The sequence below is a fragment of the Arachis hypogaea genome, chromosome 7, assembly GCF_003086295.3.
Source record: "Arachis hypogaea cultivar Tifrunner chromosome 7, arahy.Tifrunner.gnm2.J5K5, whole genome shotgun sequence".
In the NCBI taxonomy this organism is placed as follows: Eukaryota; Viridiplantae; Streptophyta; class Magnoliopsida; order Fabales; family Fabaceae; genus Arachis; species Arachis hypogaea.
Window position 1 is genome coordinate 66,569,574 of NC_092042.1, and position 20,753 is coordinate 66,590,326.

Below are 20,753 nucleotides of genomic sequence, written 5' to 3' on the forward strand. Positions count from 1 at the left end.
ACGCACCGTTTGCGGCCAAGCAACCATGGCATCGAGCTCTACAAAATCCACACAATTATTTTTTAGGTAAGCTACAATTTGTTCTTCGAATCCCAGCCTTTGATTTCGAATTTATTGGTGGGTTGATGATTGAATGAGGGTTTGGCAATGATTGATGTTGGAAGGGTGACTCTTGACTGGTTTTAAGTGAGAATTGGAAGTGTATGTTTTGAAGTTTGGGAGTTTATGAGTTTTGGTAAAAATGGAATTTGGATAAACTTCAACGGATCATATCTTGAGCTATTGGTTTTGGAATTTAATGATTTTTATATCAAATGAAAGATAATTTCATAAGCTTTAAAATGGTTTAGATTTGGTTGAAATCTGAATTTTGTGGAAGAAGATATGATCGTTGGAAGTTTGGGCCAAAAATTCAAATTCTGCAAATTCTGCAGAATTTGAGATTTCTGGTTTGTGTGCGCACGCACACCCCGTGAAATTTTGGATCCTGTGCGCACGTATAGCCCTGTGCATATGCACACGCAGGAATGGGGCTGCTGCTGGGAGCGCTAGCACGCTCTGTGCACGCACATGGCTAAGGAAGTCTTGCTGGCTGTGCGTACGCACAGACCTGTCTGCACGCACACGTTGGGAATGTCACCCTGTTGATGGTGCTAGCACACTTTGTGCGCGCACTCAACCCTGGAAATTTAACATCTTGTGCGTACGCACAAGCCTTTGTGCGCACGCACACTTTCTGAAAATACCTTGGGGCGTGCGCACGCCCCTGTGCATACGCACGCGACCCTGTTCTTTTCTAAAGCTTCTGTTTTCAAGTCTTTTTCACATTCCCAACAAGCTTGTAGCCTTTCGAGATGTTGTTTCACGCTTATAAACCCCCAATTATATCCTTTAAATCTTAAATCAATATAGAATGCCTAGTGATTAAAAAGAAGCTAGGCAAGAGGGTAACTTGTGGGTGAAGAAAGGGGATATTATGATGAGTATGATTGATGATGATAAGATGAGTTGTTAAGGCGGATGGTGGAGTGTTGTATATGATATGAGCCGGATGGCTGAATATGTTTTGAGAAGAATGGCTGTGTGTGATGATGGTTTATGGTTGATAATGAATTATGATTTGTAAGCCGGATGGCTGAGATGAATATTAAGGTATGGCTGTGATTGAATGCATATATTCTGAATTGAATTGTTGATATTGTGATTGTTGCACTCCACCTATCTGAGATACGAGTTTTCCTGGGTGAAAGCAGTGGCTAGCCACCACGTGCTCCAGGTGGAGACTCGATACTCTGCTGACTCTATGTCGTAAGTGTGACCGGACACTGTGAAAGTTCCGGATGAGCTCGCCCCCGTGAATATACACCAGTGAGGGTGTTAGATATGAATTATGATTATGTGTGTGGATAACTCGAGTTGGGGATGCGCGACAGAGGGACAGTTCAATGGTTAGCTACCAGGACTTGTCGGGTTGGCTTTATAACCGACAGATGAGACTCGTTAGCCACTAGGACAGGCATGCATCATACGCATTATATGTGATTTGTCTGGATTGCCTAATTGACTGCATCATTACTTGTTAATTGCCTAATTGTCTTATCTGCTTCCTACTTGTGCATTTCTTTGTTTGATATACTTGTGTTTGCATCTCAATTACTATCGGCGGTTGGGAGGTTTGCAGGATTTGGAATAGGGATTTGTAGTTAGAATGAAGACCCTTAGTTAGTTACCTGTTTTTGAGTCTTATTGATTAGAATTGTTTATATGCTTTGATTATGCATCTGGAAGTTCTAGGATTGCCTTCGGCTTTCCCAGGACATTACATGTTAGATATTTGGGCTCTGTTACCATGCTGAGAACCTCCAGTTCTCACCCATGTGGATTTTTTTATTTTCAGATGCAGGACGTGAGGCTCCTCACTGAGGCATGCTGGAGACTTCCTTTTGACGAAGATCCTTATCTCTTGGGATTTTTATTTTGATCATATATACTTGTTTAGATATCATATTTTCCACTGTATATGTATATTTTGTATTAACTCCTCTTAGAGGTTATTTTGGAGAAACAGGTGTTGTATTTTGTCTTTTGGGTTATATTTTGGGGTAGTTCCTTTATATACATATGTATACTTATATGCTCGGACCGGTTATCTTCGCAAATCGAGTCCTGAGTCTTGATATATATATTCTTGGTACTCTCTTGTATATATCTTCGCGTTAGCTTATCCTTTACCTGTTTTGTTTACGTTATCGATCGGAGTGTTGGCTTTTCGATTTAAACGATTTTGATTTATCCCTTTTTTTCAAAGGCTCCTAGTTATAAACATTTTTGCAATACTATACGTACTAAATTTTATTTTAGAGGTCGTAATACCTCGCCACCTCTATTTTATGACTTAAGCATAAGACTTTGTGTGGTAGGGTGTTACACTGTGTGGAGAACTTTAGCTTATGATATTCATCAGAGGTTCCCTTCAATGATGAGATTAACCCTTTATTTGCCTGAAGAGCAAAATATCATCTTTAAAGATAATGACGATCTTGAGAAAATTGTGGAAGAAGACGAAGAGAAATGTATGATGTTCTTAGCATGGATGGAAGCTAACAAAAAAATTTGAGGCAGGTCAAACTTTGACGTATGCTGAGTTTCCAAATGAATTTCTTTATGATGGAGAAGTAAGGAAATGGCATCCACACAAAAGAGGGTATTCTATCGGGAGGTTAAACTATGTTCCACCAGGTACAGGTGATATCTACTATTTGACAATTTTGTTAGTTGTTCAGAGAGGTTGCACAACATATGAGTCTATTAGGATAGTTAATAGGATAACATATTCTAGCTTCCAAGATGCTTGCTATTCCATGGGAGTACTATATGATGATAGGAAATTCATTGCAGCTATTAATGTGGTAGCTGAACTTGCATCTAGTCGTCGATTGAGAAAACTATTTGTGATCCTATTGATATCTAATAGCATTAGCAAACCAAAACGTGTTTGGAATTCAACTTGGACATTATTAGCTGACGGAATACTATGTGAGAGGCAAAAAATATTGAAAAACTAAGGTATTTTACTAATGACAAATTGAAAAACCTCTGCCTTATTGAGATTGAGAAGATCTTCAAGAAAAATGCGAGATCTTTAAGAGACTATCAATCAATGTCATATCCTAAGATGTCTGACGTTCGCCTTTTTTAGAATAAGCTAATAGAGGAGGAGTTAGCATATGACACAAATGAGTTGACTCATACAAACTTACATACGGAACAAAAGATGACTCATGTGTAAAGATTAGTATTCGATGAGATACTCAACGTTGTATGTTATTACAGACTCTGGTGGTTTTTACTTCGTTTATGGGCATGGTGGGTGTGGTAAGATATTTATTTGGAACGGATTTTCTTCTGCTATTCGGTCTAGAGGAAAGATTGTTTTAAATATCGCATCCAATGGATTTGCGTCTTTACTCCTACCTAGTGGCAGAACGGCTCATTCTAGATTTTCAATACCTAGTACAATTACTGATGAATCTACTTGCAACATCAAGCATGGCAGTTTGAAGGCTGGGCTACTCATCCAAAGTAGTTTAATAATTTGGGATGAAACTCCAATGCTCAATAAAATGTGCTTTGAAGCACTTGATCGGACGCTCATGGATCTTATGTTATATACCAATCAACATAAGACACACCAATCATTAGGTGGTAAGGTTGTTGTTCTAAGAGGTAATTTCAGACAGATACTTCCGGTGATTCCGAAAGGGAATAGACACGATATATTGTCATCAGCTATTAATTCATCCCATCTGTGGTCGTTTTGTAAGGTTCTGATGCTGCATACGAACATGAGGCTTCTAATGTCTTTTTTATATCAACATAAAGGTGAAATAAATAGATTTGCAAATTGGATACTTGATGTTGAAAATGGAAATATTGGTTTTGTTGTTGGTGATGAGTCAAAAGTTAAAATTCTAGAGGATCTGTTGATTACAACTATTGATGACCCTCTCACTCATTTGGTAGACTTTGCATATCCAAATTTGTTGCAAAACATGTCAGATTACAGGTATTTTCATAGTAGGGCAATTCTTGCACCTACGGTTGAGAGTGTCGAGAAAGTAAACGATTTTGTCTTGACAATCTTTCCAGTGATGGAAAAGGAGTATCTGAGTTCTGACACAACATGTCAACCTGATGAGAATGAAGATGTACAACAAGAGTTGTTCACACCAGAATTGCTAAATGACATCAAATGTTCGGGACTACTCAATCACAAGTTGACTTTGAAGCCAAGAGTCGCTGTAATGCTACTGCAAAACATAGACTAGACTTCAGGTTTATGCAACAGGACATGGTAAATAGTTAACGAACTTGGAAACAATGTAATTGGAGTGACGGTAGTGACCGGTAGAAATATTAGAGATAAAATATACATTCCAAGAATGAACTTGATCCCTTCAGATTCAGGATTTCCATTTAAGTTCCAACGGAGACAATTTCTATTAACAGTATACTTTGCAATGACCATTAACAAGAGTCAAGGTCAATCATTATCATATGCAGGACTTTACTTGCCAAAATCAGTGTTCACCCATGGACAACTTTATGTTGCTTTGTCAAGAGTTAAGAGCCGCAGTGGCCTCAGGGTTCTAATTTTGGACGAAGACGGCAATCCAAAGTCATCAGCAATAAATGTCGTGTTCAAAGAAATTTTTAATAATATTTAGGTAAAAAATATTATTTTCATTTTAATAGCATGTTATGATTTACACTTTTGTACAAATATTAACTATAGATATAACTAATTTATCTATAACTCTGCTTTCAGACTTGAGATGAAATGTGTAACAAGGAGCACAACATCATATGCCAATTGCTTTTCTAATGAATTTTGTAAGATACTAGGTTGTCGATAAATTTTTATTAGCCTTTTGATATAAAGTTTAGTGTAAAATTGACATGCTACTATTACAGTTATATATGTTCTTATTTTTTCGTGTCTCCCTCCTTATGGTTCAAGAATATTATAGACTTCAAACTGTTCTATTTGCATTTTACTTTGACTAAAGATAAACCAGCATATTCAGTACGTTTATTATATAATGACGATGAGAGTGTTATACTAAACTCGAAAAATTTATGATTATAAAATATTTTTTTTGATTTAACATGTCAAATTTAAATATAAGCTCATGCATCGCACGGTTTTAACACTAGTAGTAATACAAATGGGAAGCTCTTATGCTTACATGGTGCTCATACGTTAAATCTGGAAGTTTATTTGCTTAGGTGTTGTCACTAGAAATTTTTAGAATTATATTTATAAATTATAAATTATTATTTTTTTAGGTTGTTATTTTTAAATTTTAAGTTAAAATTGTTTAGGTTGTTTCACTTAAGTTGTCATTTTTTTAAATTTTAAATTATTCTACTTAGATTGTTGTTTTTTTTAAATTTAAGTTGTTTTAGTTAGATTGTTATTTTTTTAATTTTAGATTATTTTATTTAGGTTGTTATTTTTTTTAATTTTAGTACTATTTTTTAAAAAAAATTTTATTCCTTTTATTATTATTTTTTAAAAAGTTGTTGATTTTTTTAAAAATTGCTGCTGCTCCGTTAATTTAGAATTTTTACTCTTTGTAGCTACATTAATTGATAATTAATAATACGTGTACTTAATTAATTGATAATTAACAATTCGTGTACTTGAAGCATTTTAAATATATTTATATATTTATTTATTTTATCTGCAAATTTAATTCAAATTCAAATTCAAATTAAAATTAATCAAATTTAAAAAAGTTTAGCTATGAGTCAACTATAAAAGTATAAGTTATGAGACATGTATAGTATCATAATTCAAAGTATATCAATTCCTTCTTTTACATATATTCAAAATTTAAAGTTTCTCTACTTATTCCAATGGCTGGTATTCATAAAATTGCAGAAATCAATCCTACAATTGACAATTTGTGTGTACGTATACGAGTGATACGGTTATAGACACTACCAAATTACAGAAATTCTCCATCGCCATACTCAATTGAGATGGTTTGTCTCGATGAAGATGTAAGTTTTCTACCAATCTTTTTATATTATTTTAAATTTATATTATTTATATTTTAACTTTGTTTGTTTATCCCCAGTTAATTGTTCTTTGATTTTTGTTTATCAATTCTAGGGAAGAAAAATACACACCTTAGTTAAGAGGGCTCTTGTGTCTCGATTCGTGAATTTACTAAGAGAAGGAATATCTTACCAAATGAGATATTTTAGTATTGGATTCAACGTGGATAACATCAAGACCACACATCATGAGTATGTGGTTAATTTAATAAATCAACGTACTGATATGCACATACTTCCAGAATCGGCAAATATCCCACGATATGAATTTAATTTTGTGAGTTTTGACACTCTCAATGTTCCTGGGTACAATTACACATATTTAGTTGGTAAGTTTATTGTTTTAGAAAAAGTATAATTCATTTATAAATTTATTTATTTTATTGATAATTTTGGTTGTATTTTTTTTAACTAATTTATTGACAACAATTTTTTTTATTTTAATCTATTCTAGATGTTATTAGATATCTTACTAGAATTAGGAATAAAAAAAATCTTACAAAGGATGATAAATCTACCAAGTATAATATTATTGAATTAGAGATTGATAATGGATAATCATATATTTGTCTTTTTATAAATCTAAAAATTTTGATATTGACTTTATTGAAAATTTATGTATTTGTGAGGATTTTAATGTATTGAAAAAATTGTTATCGGTGAATAGATCTTTTTTCTATTTTTTATGTAAAATGTTATCATTGGCATGTTAATATTAAAATATAAATAATAAACACAATTAAAAAAAGTAAAAAAAATGTGTAAACTTTGGTAAAATAAATCCATTTGGATTGATTTTGAAAAGAAGTATTTAAAATTTTTTTTAAAAGATTTTTTTAATAGAAAGCATTCTTTACGTCTTTTGTTTTTTTATGAATTTAAAATAATTAATTAACTAATTATTAATTTTTTAAATTGTGTTTGAAATTTTAACTTAATTGTTAACTTTTTAAATTTTAAAAATATAAAAAATATATAATTTAATATTATTTTATTAGTGATTAATTTTTAAGTTGTGATTAGTTGTTGTTTATTTTGTTATAAAAAAATATATTTAACATTAAACATTTTATTTAACATAGAAAAATAATGGAGTTTGTACTTTTTAGTAATTATGCACATGAGTTAAATGTTTTTTTGGATTTCGGTAACAAAGATGGAGCTGTTGTCGTCTTACAATTTGTTAGATTAAAATTATATAACGGTAATATTCATTCATAATTTTTTAACAATATATTTTTTTATGTGAGCTTTTTACTCAATTTTTATGTGAGTTTTACTCATTTTGTATTAAATTAACTTTTTTAGGAAAATTATTTTACAAAGTTGAGAAAAAAATCTTTAAAATAATACAAATGAAAAGTTTTTATACTGACATGGCGCTTATACGACGAGTTTGAAAATTTATTTGTTTAAGTGTCATCTTTATAAATTTTTAAAATTTTATTATAAATTATAGATTAATATTTGTTTAAGTTTTTACTTTTCTAAACTAATAAATTCACGTAATTATTGTGTGATTTTTGAGAAAACTAAGTTCCATTTAAATAAATTAAATAAAAAAATAAGGTGGTCTCTTTAATTTCAATTTATAAATGAATTAACTAAGTTTACTTAATAATAATAATAATTCTATTTAAATAATAATTAGAAAAGATACTTTTATCATATTTTGAACTAAGTGCGAATTAGTTTCACTACAAAAGAAAGTTATTTCTTGGAAATTACGGCGGTTTCAACCGTTATTTTTATCAAAAACGGTGCTCCCAAAAAATACCGGTATTTTGGCTGCTATTCTAGTTATTACGTCGGTTTTCAGAAAACTGCCACAATTACTTGTGGATAATACAGCATTTTTTACGGTTAAATGGCAGTTTTTGACTGCCATTATTTTCACGTAAAATTGCGATTTTTAAGTAATTTAAAACGGCGGTTACAACCGCCGTTTTTACCAGAATATAGTGACATCACCGCCGTTTTTACTAGAATATAGTGACATCTTTTCTATTTAAAATGGCGGTTTCTAACCGCCGTTTTTACCAAGGGTTTAATGGCATCGTTTACGTTTAAAATGGCAGATATAATGGTATCTTTTTTGTTTAAAATGGCGGTTTCTATAAAGGCAACATCATTAAGAGGAGTTCCTGAAGATTTAGATAGATGAGTGGTATAATCTATTGGTATGGAGGTTGGTTTTGTATACATCAATCCAAATTCATCAAGCAAGTTAAGTGTATATTTGCGTTGATACATGGCAATCCCCTGTTCATTTTTGGCAATTTTCAAACCAAGAAAAAAAATTAATTCACCAAGATTTTAATTTTAAATTTGTTATCCAGGAGCTATTTAATCCTTGCAATTTCTCTCCAATCATCTCCTGCTAAAACTAGGTCGTCCACATAAACAAGGATGCATATGAAGCCTGAATTGGATAGTTTAGTGAACAAACAACTTATTTTAATTTAGTATATCCATTGTCAACGAGAACACAACGAATAGTTTAGTGAACACAACTTATTTCTGATGATGCCACTGTCTACTAGCCTATTTTAAGCCGTATAACGATTTCTCTAGCTTACAAACTGAACCAGCTAGCATTGCCAATCCTAATGGAGGTTTCATATACATCTCTTTTGGTAAATCTTTATGGGAAAGATCAGAATTGACGTCTAACTGGTGGACATACCATCCTTTAATATCAACAATAGCCAAAAGCATTCTTAAAATTGATGAGTTTGATAACTGGTCTAAAGATATCAAAGTAGTCAAAACCTACAGTTTGAGGGAAGCCTCTAACAATGAGCCTTGCCTTGTGGTGTTCTACTTCACCATTGGGTTTGAACTTAGTTTAAAAACCCATTTGCAATTGATTTCCTTCTTTTCAAAAGGAAGAAAAGTTAGTTTTCATGTTTTATTCTCCTCAAGAGCCTTCAATTCAGCATTTATTGCCTTACGCTAGCAATCATAGAGGATGTCCTCTTCATAACTTTTTGGTTATGTGGTGGAGGATATAGCCGCTGAAAAAGTTTTATGCCTTATTGACAGTGTGTTGTAAGATGCATAGTCAGAAATTAGATACTTCACTTCAAAAAAAGTTGGGGATTGTTAAGACGAAACATTGACTTGCATGCAATGGTACTCTTGCAAATAGGATAGCTATTTTCTTTGCCTGCATGATTTTCTAAGTTCATTAATCTCAGATGTGTTATTTGGATTACTCAATGATGCAGCAGGATTCAAATTATTTGCTTTAAAAATAGAAGGTTGACTAAAAGAAAAATCATGATTTGCAAGTTCAAGAGAGTGAGAATTAGGAGAGGATGATGCATAAGAATTAGATGCAGGTGCATGAGGTTCAGAAACCAAAATTTCTTTATTAGAATGCAAGTCCCTTGATCTTGTTCAGTGAATTGTTTTTAAAATTAAAAAGAGAGTCCAAATTAAGCAATTTATTTGATGTTTTACTACTGCAAAAAGGATACAAATGAAAATTCATTTCAAGATAAGAAAAATTAGAATTTTGAGAGTACAGATTTGAGAGTACAAATTTTTAATTCCTAAAGATTGATCATTTAAAGATAAAATTTCTTTGAAAGGAAAATAGGATTTATAGAAAATAACATTTCAAGAAACAACTTCTTTGGTTTTATCATCAAGTAAAATATAATATTTTGTCCCTGATTTATGCTCAAGAAAGACACATTTTCGTGTTCTATGATCCAATTTCTTTCTATGATCATATAAAGTGGAAGCAAAGGCTAAATAATAAAAAATCTTTAGAGAAGTTAACTCTAAAATATTGCCATTAAGAATCTGATATGGGCTGTGTTTGAATGCAACTTAGGATATTCTATTAATTATGTAAATAGCATGAGCCACTACATAATGTCAAAAATAATTTGTAAGGTTAGAAGCAAATTTGTAGGGGGTTTTAAACTGCCACAAAAGTAATTTAAAAACGTCACAAAAATCCACTGTAAAATTCCCACTAAATACACACAAAATTCCCACTGAATAGATTGTAAAAATTTTTAAAAACTCCCACAAATTTTAGAAGTTTTAGAAATTTCCACAAACCATTCGATAGGGGTTATAAACCTTCAAAAATAAAAAAAAAACTGCCACAAATAAATAAAAATCTTATAGTGAAATATGAGAGCCCTAGCTATATTTAGAATATCTTGATGCTTTCTTTCAATAATTCTATTTTGTTGTAGTATTTTCACACAGCTTCTTTTATGTAAAATTTTTTTTTTTTTTTGATAGAAAGAAGTCATAAAAACTTTCTGGCTATTATTGGTTCTAATGGCTTTTACCATGATTTTTTTTGTGTAGATCATTTCAACAAAATTCTCTAAAAGAGAGCAAATTTCAGATTTATTTTTCATAAAAAAAATTCAAGTAAACCAACTCCTATCCTCAACAATGGTTAAAAAATATCTATGGCCAGAAATAGATGGTGTGACTATAGGCTCTCAAATATCAACATGAATCAAATTAAAAGGGAATTCAGATTTACTCAAACTATTAGCAAAAGGTTACCTCTTCTGTTTTGCAAAATGACATGGATCACATGGTACATCATTTTTTGGACATAAAGGAATGGATGCATTTTTTCTAATTATTATAATCTATTAACAGAAATATGGTCTAACTTATAATACCAAAAAATACTATGTGAAGTGTGTGAAGTATGTATGTCTTGTTCTTCTGTCATAATATTCAAAATCTTTTCTTCTAATTTGTTAAAGTTAACAACCATCTTTGCTTGAGTATTCATTATATACAGCTCCCAATTCCAATCATTTTTAAGGTAGGCTGCTCCTAAATCTTACAATTATGAGCATTGAACATAAAACAACAAATAAGGCATTAGTAACTTTTGAAATAGAAATAAGATTGCATTTAAAATTTGGCACATTTGCATTTAAAATTTGGCACATATAGAACCTCAATCAAATAAAAATTAGCTGAGAAGATAACTATTCCATATATGATTGTAAACCATTTGGCATGACAATTTTAATTGGATCAATATATTTAATAGAGTGAAAATGTTTAAAACTAAGGCAAATATGAGCAGTTTTTCCAATATCTAAAATCCAATCTTAGGAATTCAATAACCGGAAAGAAAAATGAGATAAAATATACCGGTTGAAGAAGTCTGAATGGTTGCCACATTTCCATCATGAAGAAGTTCTTTGTGTTGTTAGAATAGTTCAATAAATATTTTTTTTCTGTTTATTCGAGATTATCCCATCCAAACTGATCTTACCTTCATTTTGGATAACAAGTATGGGGTTGCATTCTGCATTACTCACAACTATCACTGAGTTTACTGAATTAGCTAAAAATAGTACTCCATTAAAATGATTTGGCTGCAAATGTGGTGGAAAACAATACTTCTACTAACATGTATCCATCAAGTGACCTTGTTTTTTACAATAAAAGTAAAGTTTGGGAGTTCCTCTAGTAGTACCTTTGCCACTTTTACCACGCCCTCTTCCTCTTCCTCTAATATTGTTGGCCCAAATTGGCCTCATTTAAACCTCTAAGAAAATGAATCATATAAGACTGCAACCTATATTGCCTTATTATGTCTAATCCACAGCTACAGTTATTTAAACAAGCACAAGTTGGTATGGATCTGAATTCGTCTAGTTCTTCCCACATCCCTCAGTTTTGTATACTAAGAGGTGATGGATAACTCACCTTACTTTGTGCTGAACAGATCCTCCTCAAGTTTAGCAATTCAAAATAAATCACCCTCATAAAATTAATGTTTGAGGTCCTTCTACCGTTCGTGTGCATTATCGCACTACAGTACACTTTGTAAAATTTTTGGACTCAATGATCCATGTAGCCATGACCGCACAAATGTGTTGCAAAGCATCGTACGAATCCTGGTTTGAGCAACGTGCCATCAATTAATTTAATTTTATTTTTTGATTTTAGATAGAACAGGTGTGGTAGTTAAATGTGGCCAATGAAATGGTTGTGAGAGCGATTCCAAGTGTCTCACCTGGGTGGTAAATGTAGTAACAACTTGAAAAATCTTGAATAAGGTTGGTGTTATATTTGGAAGTGACTTAAAAAGCTTGAAACTTAGCCATTATCTTTGCAAAAGTTCTAGAACTGTAGTAAAACTTTGCGTATCTAGATTCATCACCTCTGCTGCTTCATTTATTGTCATTGATCAATAAATTGGTCAGATCCATCTTTCACAAGCTACTCTCACTACAAGTTTTCGTATGTGGTGAAAGATTCACACTTTGATGTCAGTTCCACACTCACCGTACCACGATAAAATTCTATTCAAACTTGTGGTGAAACCATATGAGAGGAAAGTTCTAAAAAGAAAAAAAAAACTGTGGGATGAAAAATTTTATTATCTTTACTATTATTATCATCCATATATACACAAGAACATTAGATACATTTATCCTAATAAATATACTCTAATAATCTATATATACCAAAATACTTTAGAAGTACCTAATTAATAAATTGAAATATTATTTAATATATAACTTTAATTACACATAATATGTTTTAAAATGGATTTTATAAATAACAAACAATAACAAAGACCAAATACACTTATACCAATTATTAGTCGCAACAGAAAATAGTGTTAATTTCAATTAATTGAAAGAATGAAATTAAAAAAAAAGGAGTGACTTACCTGTCACAATTTGCAAGTGGTGAGAGTATTACAATATTTAGTTCAGGAATAGAGATTATTTGTGTTGATAACTTTAAATTCAGAGATTTTATGCATGTAATTTTAAATAAAAGAACACGACAAAAATGATTGTTATAGTTCAGCAACAAGGTCTAAAGATTTTAGAAAATTAAAAAAAAGAAAAAAGAAAAATATTATAAAATTGAAAAAGACGAAAGAAGACTAATACAAATTCTTTTCGAGAATTAAAAAAAAAAAAGAAAAGAAGGCGAAGTTGAATGAATGGGGATTAAGATTCTATGTTTTTTTTAGTAGCAAATACAATACTGTCCAATTCTTTTTTTTAAATAATTTATTTAAAATTTATTACGTATATTAGTTTGATTTAACCAAATTTAAATTTATATATTGTATTAAGATATATATACATATATCATCAACTAATTAAAACATGTAAAAAGGTATGTAATATCTTCAAATTAATTGGATATAACAAAATCATTTCCTTCCAGGTCAAGAAGAGAAAAAAAAAAGAGAGAAAATGACGAGTTTGCTGAATATTTATTTGAAAAACAAATAAATAAATAAGTATTTTTATTTCGTTGGATTATGGCAAGCAAAAAAGCTAACGGGCCCATTGTGACCTATCAAATTTCAAGTTCGAAGTTGTGTTTTATTTGTACTTTTTAATTTTAGAAAAATCCGAATTCCGTAGCTAGTATCTTGGTTCTTGACTCTTGAGAGAGCTAGAAAATAAGAATCAGGAAGTTTCGTTATCCAAATTGAATCTCATCCAATGCGCAAAGCATTAATATACGCGCTTGGAAGGAAGTTTCAATTTTCAAACTGTTGACCAACGACAAGTGATTCACCTTAAAAAGACTATTATCATTTCTTCTAATGTGGTGCAAATTGCCACATAAATAAAAACGTAAAATAATGAACCTTGCTATAGTCTCCTCGTACTCGTCTAAAACTCGCGGATTCGAGTTGTGAAGGAGGTTATTTCTAAAGAATCTTGAACCTTGGTTTCCTTGTCTTTTAGAGTTGTGAAGGAGGTTATCTCTAAAGAATTGAGACAACAATAATGGAGAAACAGCAAGAATTAGAGTGGGCTGAAGCCCAGAAAATTATAATAAGTGAAGACCTTTTGGTCAAAGCAAAACAACAGCTTCTGTTTCTGGCAGAAGTTGATAGGAATCGTTGCCTCTATGGTGGCTCAGTTTTAGAGCGAGCTACTTTCAGGTACGTATTCTTCTTTGATTATATTGTTTACTGAGATCAAAACAGTTCTGACTTTTGAAAATGAACAAATTAATCCTTAAATTTACAAATGGTGAATCTCCTCTGTTTCCAATTCAATTGTAGTTAATGGAACCTTATAGTGTTAACGTAACATCCCAATAGTAAAACAACGTGGCTAAAATTTTAGAATAATCAAATAGATATCTCAAATTGGTTAATTGTATTCATTTTAGTTTTTACACCAATTTAACCAATTTGAAACACTTATTTGATTATATTAAAGTTTTAATCATATCACTTTATTATTGAAATGTCATGCTGACACTTTTAATATTTCATGTTACGGTGTTAACAAAACTTGAATTAGAAACAAAGGAGATTCATAATTTGTAATTTCAGAGATCTAATTTGATTATTTCCAAAAGTATGTTATGATGAGCGCTAGGCATTACCTCATTGTTTATTTATAGGCTTGTAAATTGTAATAGAAAATGTTCCCTCCTAAAATGAAATAAGATACTAGCTGTTTATCATTACAGGTATAAATATTGCTGGCTTCCTTTACTAGCCAAACATGTAGAGACACCAATGACACAAGAGCCTTTGGTAGTGCCTCTTGATTGTGAATGGATTTGGCATTGTCATAGGCTTAATCCGGTATGCTTCACAGCTTCAGCACCAAAATCACAATGCTAATATGTGAAACGATAGAATTTATTTGTTTATTTACGTGGACTACTACTATAATATCATGTTTCAATGAGTGTGCTATTTGGTCTTCTTGTAATTAGCTGTTACTCTGTGTGTGATTATTTATTTGTCAGGTGCGTTACAAGAGCGACTGCATGGATCTTTATGGGAGAATACTTGATGATTTGAATGTGGTTTCTTCAATTCTAGGAACCAGCAATGAGGAAAGTGAAAAAATCTGGAACACAATGTATCCAAGTGAGCCTTATGAACTTCATCTGGACAGTGACTCATTTCAAGACTTTGATGAAAACTTGTTGGGAGACCCAGAAAGTACCACAAAGTATGATTTAATCTCGGCTGTTAAAAGACAAACTACTTTCTTCTATCAGGTAACCAAGAAATTTAGAATGTCACACAAAGTTTATCATTAAAATTGTCTATGTCAATGCTTTTAAGTTTCAAAAAGTTAGTGTTTTATTTTTCCTTTCCTCAATTCCTTCTGAGTCAGGCTTAGACTCCTAAGTTAGTTGTTATTCCCAACCTCATTATCAATTTGTTAAAACTTTGAGGTAATAACAGGTTTCTAGGTCATATTGGAATGATGATACCTTCCTTGAAGGAGCCGTGGCGCGATACAAGGGGTTTCTGTATTTGATCAAGAGGAACAAAGAAAGGTCTATGCGTCGTTTCTGCGTCCCAACATATGACGTTGACCTCATCTGGCATTCACACCAGTTGCACCCTGCATCTTACTGCAAAGATCTGGTGGCAATTATGGGCAAAGTGTTGGAGCATGATGACACAGATTCGGACAGAAGCAAGGGTCAAAAGCTGGATGTTGGATTTTTCGAAACCACCAACCAATGGGAAGAGACATTTGGAACAAGATACTGGAAAGCAGGAGCAATGCACAGGGGTAATCCCCCATCTCCTCTTACCTTTGATAAGTTCAAAGTAGATGCTATGCAGAATGATTCGACTCCATCCAATAAAAACCAGAATCTGATTCAGCTTCCACAGAAGATGCTTGTGGAGGTAGGTTCCTATAATTTTTATTGCTAATGTCTTTAAAGGCATAAAACATTATAACATTTGATGATTCTTACTTAGGTGATGCTTGAGATTGTTGATGTGAGAGACTTACCATCTGGGCATAAGGGTAAACTAGTTGTATCCTTCAAGAAGAAACAAGAAGATATACTTTTCAATGCTAAGAAACAATTAAGCGTTTCGTCACAGCCGGAAGGGAAACAAGTTGCTGTCTTCCAATGCGAAAGCAGAGGCGAGCTGGTCCTTGAGCTCATTTACCGCCCATGTGTCAACTTTCGAATGGTGCGGCCGGCCAAAGTTTTGGGAAAAACTTCAATAAATCTCGAGGATTCGCAAAATGCAGCATGTAAACTACCACTTCAGAAGTGGTTAGATTTGACGTCTGCAGTCAAATGGTCGAAGCCTATTAGTATTTGCGTTGGTCTCTCTTTGACTCCTCCTGTTCCGGCGCCATACAAGTTGCAAATGGTTTCCACCCGTCCATCCATACGAAGCTATGCTCCATTCCTGCCTTGGAGAAAGTTTCAACAAACAAAAAATTGGACAAATGTTGTGGATGAGGCTGGCAACGAGATCATAAACATCCACAGCCGGTAAGCGAAAGCCAAACATGCAGAATTTAGAATATTATTATCCAAACTTTTAGCAGTAACAATGGTGAAGAGATGATCATATTTTACCACATGACAGTAAGTAAGTAGGTGTTTCTATAAGCTTTTTTCTTAGATTTGTGTGAGAATGTACTTTTCTTATATCCTTCTAACATGCTTATATTTAGATAGTGCTGTTAATTTAGGAAGGAAGACTAAGATAGCTGTTATATCTAATTGCCATCTATGGCTTTTATTTTCTGACTTTTCTTGCTTGATTTTTCTGTTACCTGCGTAATTAGATACTAAATTTGTGTTATCTTGCCTTTTTGCGTAAAATAGGAACTTGACAACTGAGAAATCAAACACTAACATCAAGTTAGAAGTGGTTGGCACAACTGCATCGGATGAAACTCATCTCCTGGCAGAACTAAAGGGAACAACGTGGTCTATGATGAACTCCGATTGGACGTTACAGAGAAAGAAGAGCAGTGATGAAGATGAAAATGTATTTGAGCTCACAGGCACCCGGAAGGTCATCTTCATATCTTTGTCATTCTTAAATCAAATTCCAATAGAGAAGCATTCTCATAAAGATTCAATGTTACCTTCACTCTCAATACTTGTGATTTGTGATCTTTCCCAGGTGATTATTTTTCCTGGTAGAAAATTGGAGTTTGAAACTAGATACTATGGAAATGAAAGAGGAAATTGCTTTCTTACAGCAGTAGAATTCTCACCGAAGGATCCATATGGGAAGGCAGTGGCTTTGATGAATTTAGCATATGGTTTTTTAGAGGTATTTTATTTCTTGAAAATAATTATTACAGTTACATCTTGGTTTATTATTCTTCTAGTAATATTTTATTGATTTTTTGAGTGCTTTTAACAGATCAAGGAAGAGTGGCTAGTACTCCCTGCCATATTGTCTGCATTTGTTCTCTCTAACTTCCCCCATTTCAGTGATGGCATACAAAATGGGAATAAATAAAAAGGAAATGAGAAAAGTTGAAGATATATGGATTCTAGGAAAATATGTTTTTCCTCTTGAAATTTCCCATGTGAGGCCATTGGTCCGGAAATAGCCGCTGATACCTGATAATACGTGTAACCAACTCAATTGGCAAGCAAATGACTAATGCTATTTTAAACATCACTTATTATATAATCTCTTTCATGTAAATTCATGTAAATATATTTCTATACTTGAATACACGCTCAACTTTTTATACTCAACCCCTCACATCATAAATTCTCACCCTCCTAATAATGTAGCCAAACCAATTCCAATTACATTCCATAGCTGTTTAACGCGTGTAAACACATGGGATGTTTGGTTATTCCTTTCGGTTGGGTGATTGATTCAGAATTTCAGTTTTGTTAACCTTGGTAGCTAAACAATCTTCAATCTCTCCATTGGAAAATTTAGTTCCCCGGTCACATCAACCATTAACCAAATTCGTTTGCCAATCATCAATCAATTGCATCACAATGGCAAGCTATATGCTAAAAATTGAAAAATATCAGTCTTTTACTCATCAGAAAACTAACGCATCAAACAAACAAAAAAGCCACTGAACCACAGAATCACACAATGAATATTGCAGAAAGAATAATGGAGACAGGATCACTGATGGAAAAGGAATATACTATTGAGAAACTAGTTACACTCTTAACAAATCTCCAAATCCATTTTTTTAATATGCACAAGAAACAATAATATCCATGACAATAACCCCAAATTTAACAAGGAAAAAAAAATTGAAACACCAAAACTAAGCGAAAGCGTTGCGCCACGAAACGAAGGAACCAAATATCGACTTGTATCAAACTATCACACAACACAGCATACGAACAAATCACAGTTCTTCTCAGTTCCACCCGTCACCGCTGGGAGCCGCTGCCGCCTGCGGTCGTACCGCATAAGCAACCTGCGAGTAGCCTCGCTCCGCAGCCGAACCAACCTCGGAACCGCCGTAACCACCATTCTGCGCCGGTGCATGCGACACTGGCGTCGGTGCATGTGAAACCGACGCCGGCGTCTTCTGAATCAGATAAACCGGACCGGGACCAACCGGTCCGGCCACCGGTGTTATTGCCTGGTAGACTCCAGAAGGCGTCTGAATGATATAAACCGGAGCCGGTTCAACTCCGGTTCCAGAAACCGGCAAAGAGTAACCGCCACCATGACCAACCGGGTTGTGCAAAAACGAGCCATGAACCGGAACGGGAACCGGTCCATTTCCGTGAACCGGTCCTGAATTAGGCGGTTTCTCTTGATTCTTCTGAGCGTAATACTCAACGCCGTTCTCTTCGGTGCTTTTACGTTGAGGCTGTGGTGGTTGGTCACTGGTCGTGTTGTTGTTCCGGAGGTGAAGCCTCTGCATCTCCTGCACGTGCCTAACGAATTCAGTTTCTCCAACTGCTTCTGGCGCGTTTTCCGAGGATCCAATAGAGAAATCCGGAACGGTTGGAGCGGAAGGTGCGGGATCCATTGAAATCGCGTGATGTGGTTTATGATTATCTAATCCGAACAGAAAATCCGGATTCAATGCCGCGAAAGATGGATGAGGCAGTTGCGTAGGAGACGAGGAAGAAGAAGGTTCTGGAATCCGAACGGAGTTGAGAGCGTCCACGAACCACTGACGCTCGGGTTTGGTAAGAACTGAAGGGTGAGGAGGAAGAGGCGCATTGTTGGTGGTGGTTGCGGTTGTGGTTGTGATGGTTGTGGTGGTGCTGGTGGTGGTGTTGGGGAGAGGAAAGAGGATGAGCCTCAGGCGTGCGGGTCTAGGTGAGGAGCGGCACAGGCGATCGTACTCGACCATCATGTGGTCGAGGTCTTCGTCATTGGTGACGGAAATGAGGGCGTCGAGGTCCTCGCCAGGAAGCTGGTACTTGAAGCAGACATCGGCGTTAGCGATGGAGCAGAGCTTGGAGACGAGGGCAGAGAATTTGACGTGGCGATCGACAGCGACGATCTTGGTGTCGCCGCCGATGTAGGTGAGCTGGTTATCGTGAGGGCGGGGCTGGATCCTTCCGCCGTAGCTGCACATGAATTTCACCTTGGCGGTTGTAGCGGCGGAGGATGGCGGAGGCGGTTCATCGATGAAGGAGTTATTGCTGTTGTTGTAGTGGTTGCCGTTGTTGTCAGCGTCCCGAGAGCGCGGCGATGAGTCACGAGAATCGGCGACGTTGAAATTGTTGGTGCCGTTGGCGGTAGTGTTGTTGTCCATGGCGGAATTGCGGGTGGAATTTGGGGAATTAGGGTTTGGAGGAGGCCATCGAAATTAGGGAATTGAGGAATGGGAGAGTGGAGTCTGGAGCGTGGTTGGTGTTGTGAGAAGTGAGGTGAAAATGAAAAGAAAAACGGCGTGACGGCAGTGTTGAGAGAAGTGGGTTGGATTTTTAACTTTTTATGGTTGGGTGGGGTAGGGAGCGCTGAACAAGTGTCAGATCCGTGGAAGAGAAGAATTGCGCATGACAAGCACCTAATTTAATTTAATTAATTTAATTTAATCCTTCTTCTTTATTATTATTATTTTTTCCCTTAATTATTTTTCTAGAACAACAATCACTTTGTGGCTGATTTTTTTGGATAAGATTTGGGGCGTGAAAAATGCTGGGATATGATCATTACAGGTAATTTATACTGTTATGACGGCGTTATTTTTTAGAATTTTAGGGAGAAGAAATCAGACCCACTGATTTTATATAGAGAGAAAATAACACAAATCAGTAGTATCGATTTGTATAAGGAGCATGAAATCAGTGGCACCAATTTGTGTGAGGAAGATGTTGAGCAGCATAAAATCGGTGGCACCGATTTATAGGAGATGAAATATTTTACCTGAAGAGTGCAGTAATCGGTGGGACCGATTACTGGCTGAGGGTGAATTAATCGGACCCACCGATTTGGGAGTTCACGCAGTCGGTCCCTCCGATTTGCCCATTAATACATACAAAAACTGGAAGGAGCTCACAGAACCCCAACTTGTGCTTGTATTCATTTCATACCTGATTAACATACTCGATAGAAAAGTAGTCATAATAACATAATTAACATAATTAAATAGTAATAATAACCTAGTTAACATACTCAATAAGTAAATAGTAATAACAACCTAATTAACATAGTCAATAATAACTACCTAGTTCACATACTCAATAAGTAAATAGTACAACTTAATTTTGAAATAGTAGTAACAACCTAATTAACATACTCAATAATTAAATAGTTACAATTTCATTTTTAGATACTAATAACTACCTAATTAACAACTTAGTTCATCCATACAACTTCACTTTCTCGATGTCCACTTCATATCTTTGTATAGCTTTCTGCACTTCTTGGCAATCCTGTTAAA

At 34.1% G+C, this 20,753-nt stretch overlaps 3 protein-coding genes across 3 annotated transcripts; 2 read left to right on the forward strand and 1 right to left on the reverse strand.

Moving 5' to 3' along the window:
* The first annotated feature begins 1,131 nt into the window (after positions 1-1,131).
* On the forward strand, positions 1,132-6,684 carry LOC140174391 (uncharacterized). The gene is made up of 9 exons (XM_072198841.1): positions 1,132-1,152; positions 2,465-2,573; positions 2,623-3,036; positions 3,334-3,948; positions 4,060-4,254; positions 4,510-4,646; positions 6,004-6,069; positions 6,182-6,455; positions 6,581-6,684. Exons 1-9 carry the CDS (start codon positions 1,132-1,134, stop codon positions 6,682-6,684), a joined length of 1,935 nt encoding a protein of 644 aa, XP_072054942.1.
* A 6,806-nt stretch (positions 6,685-13,490) lies between these two features.
* On the forward strand, positions 13,491-17,625 carry LOC112703309 (glycine-rich domain-containing protein 1). The gene is made up of 8 exons (XM_025754707.3): positions 13,491-14,056; positions 14,596-14,713; positions 14,881-15,138; positions 15,329-15,784; positions 15,860-16,392; positions 16,732-16,924; positions 17,036-17,188; positions 17,282-17,625. The coding sequence occupies exons 1-8, from the start codon at positions 13,899-13,901 to the stop codon at positions 17,378-17,380; spliced, it is 1,968 nt and encodes a 655-aa protein (XP_025610492.1). The 5' UTR covers positions 13,491-13,898; the 3' UTR covers positions 17,381-17,625.
* Positions 17,626-18,020: 395 nt separating this feature from the next.
* On the reverse strand, positions 18,021-20,058 carry LOC112703311 (uncharacterized). Its single transcript, XM_025754708.3, has one exon. It carries the CDS (start codon positions 19,620-19,622, stop codon positions 18,261-18,263), a length of 1,362 nt encoding a protein of 453 aa, XP_025610493.1. The 5' UTR covers positions 19,623-20,058; the 3' UTR covers positions 18,021-18,260.
* Positions 20,059-20,753: the final 695 nt, after the last annotated feature.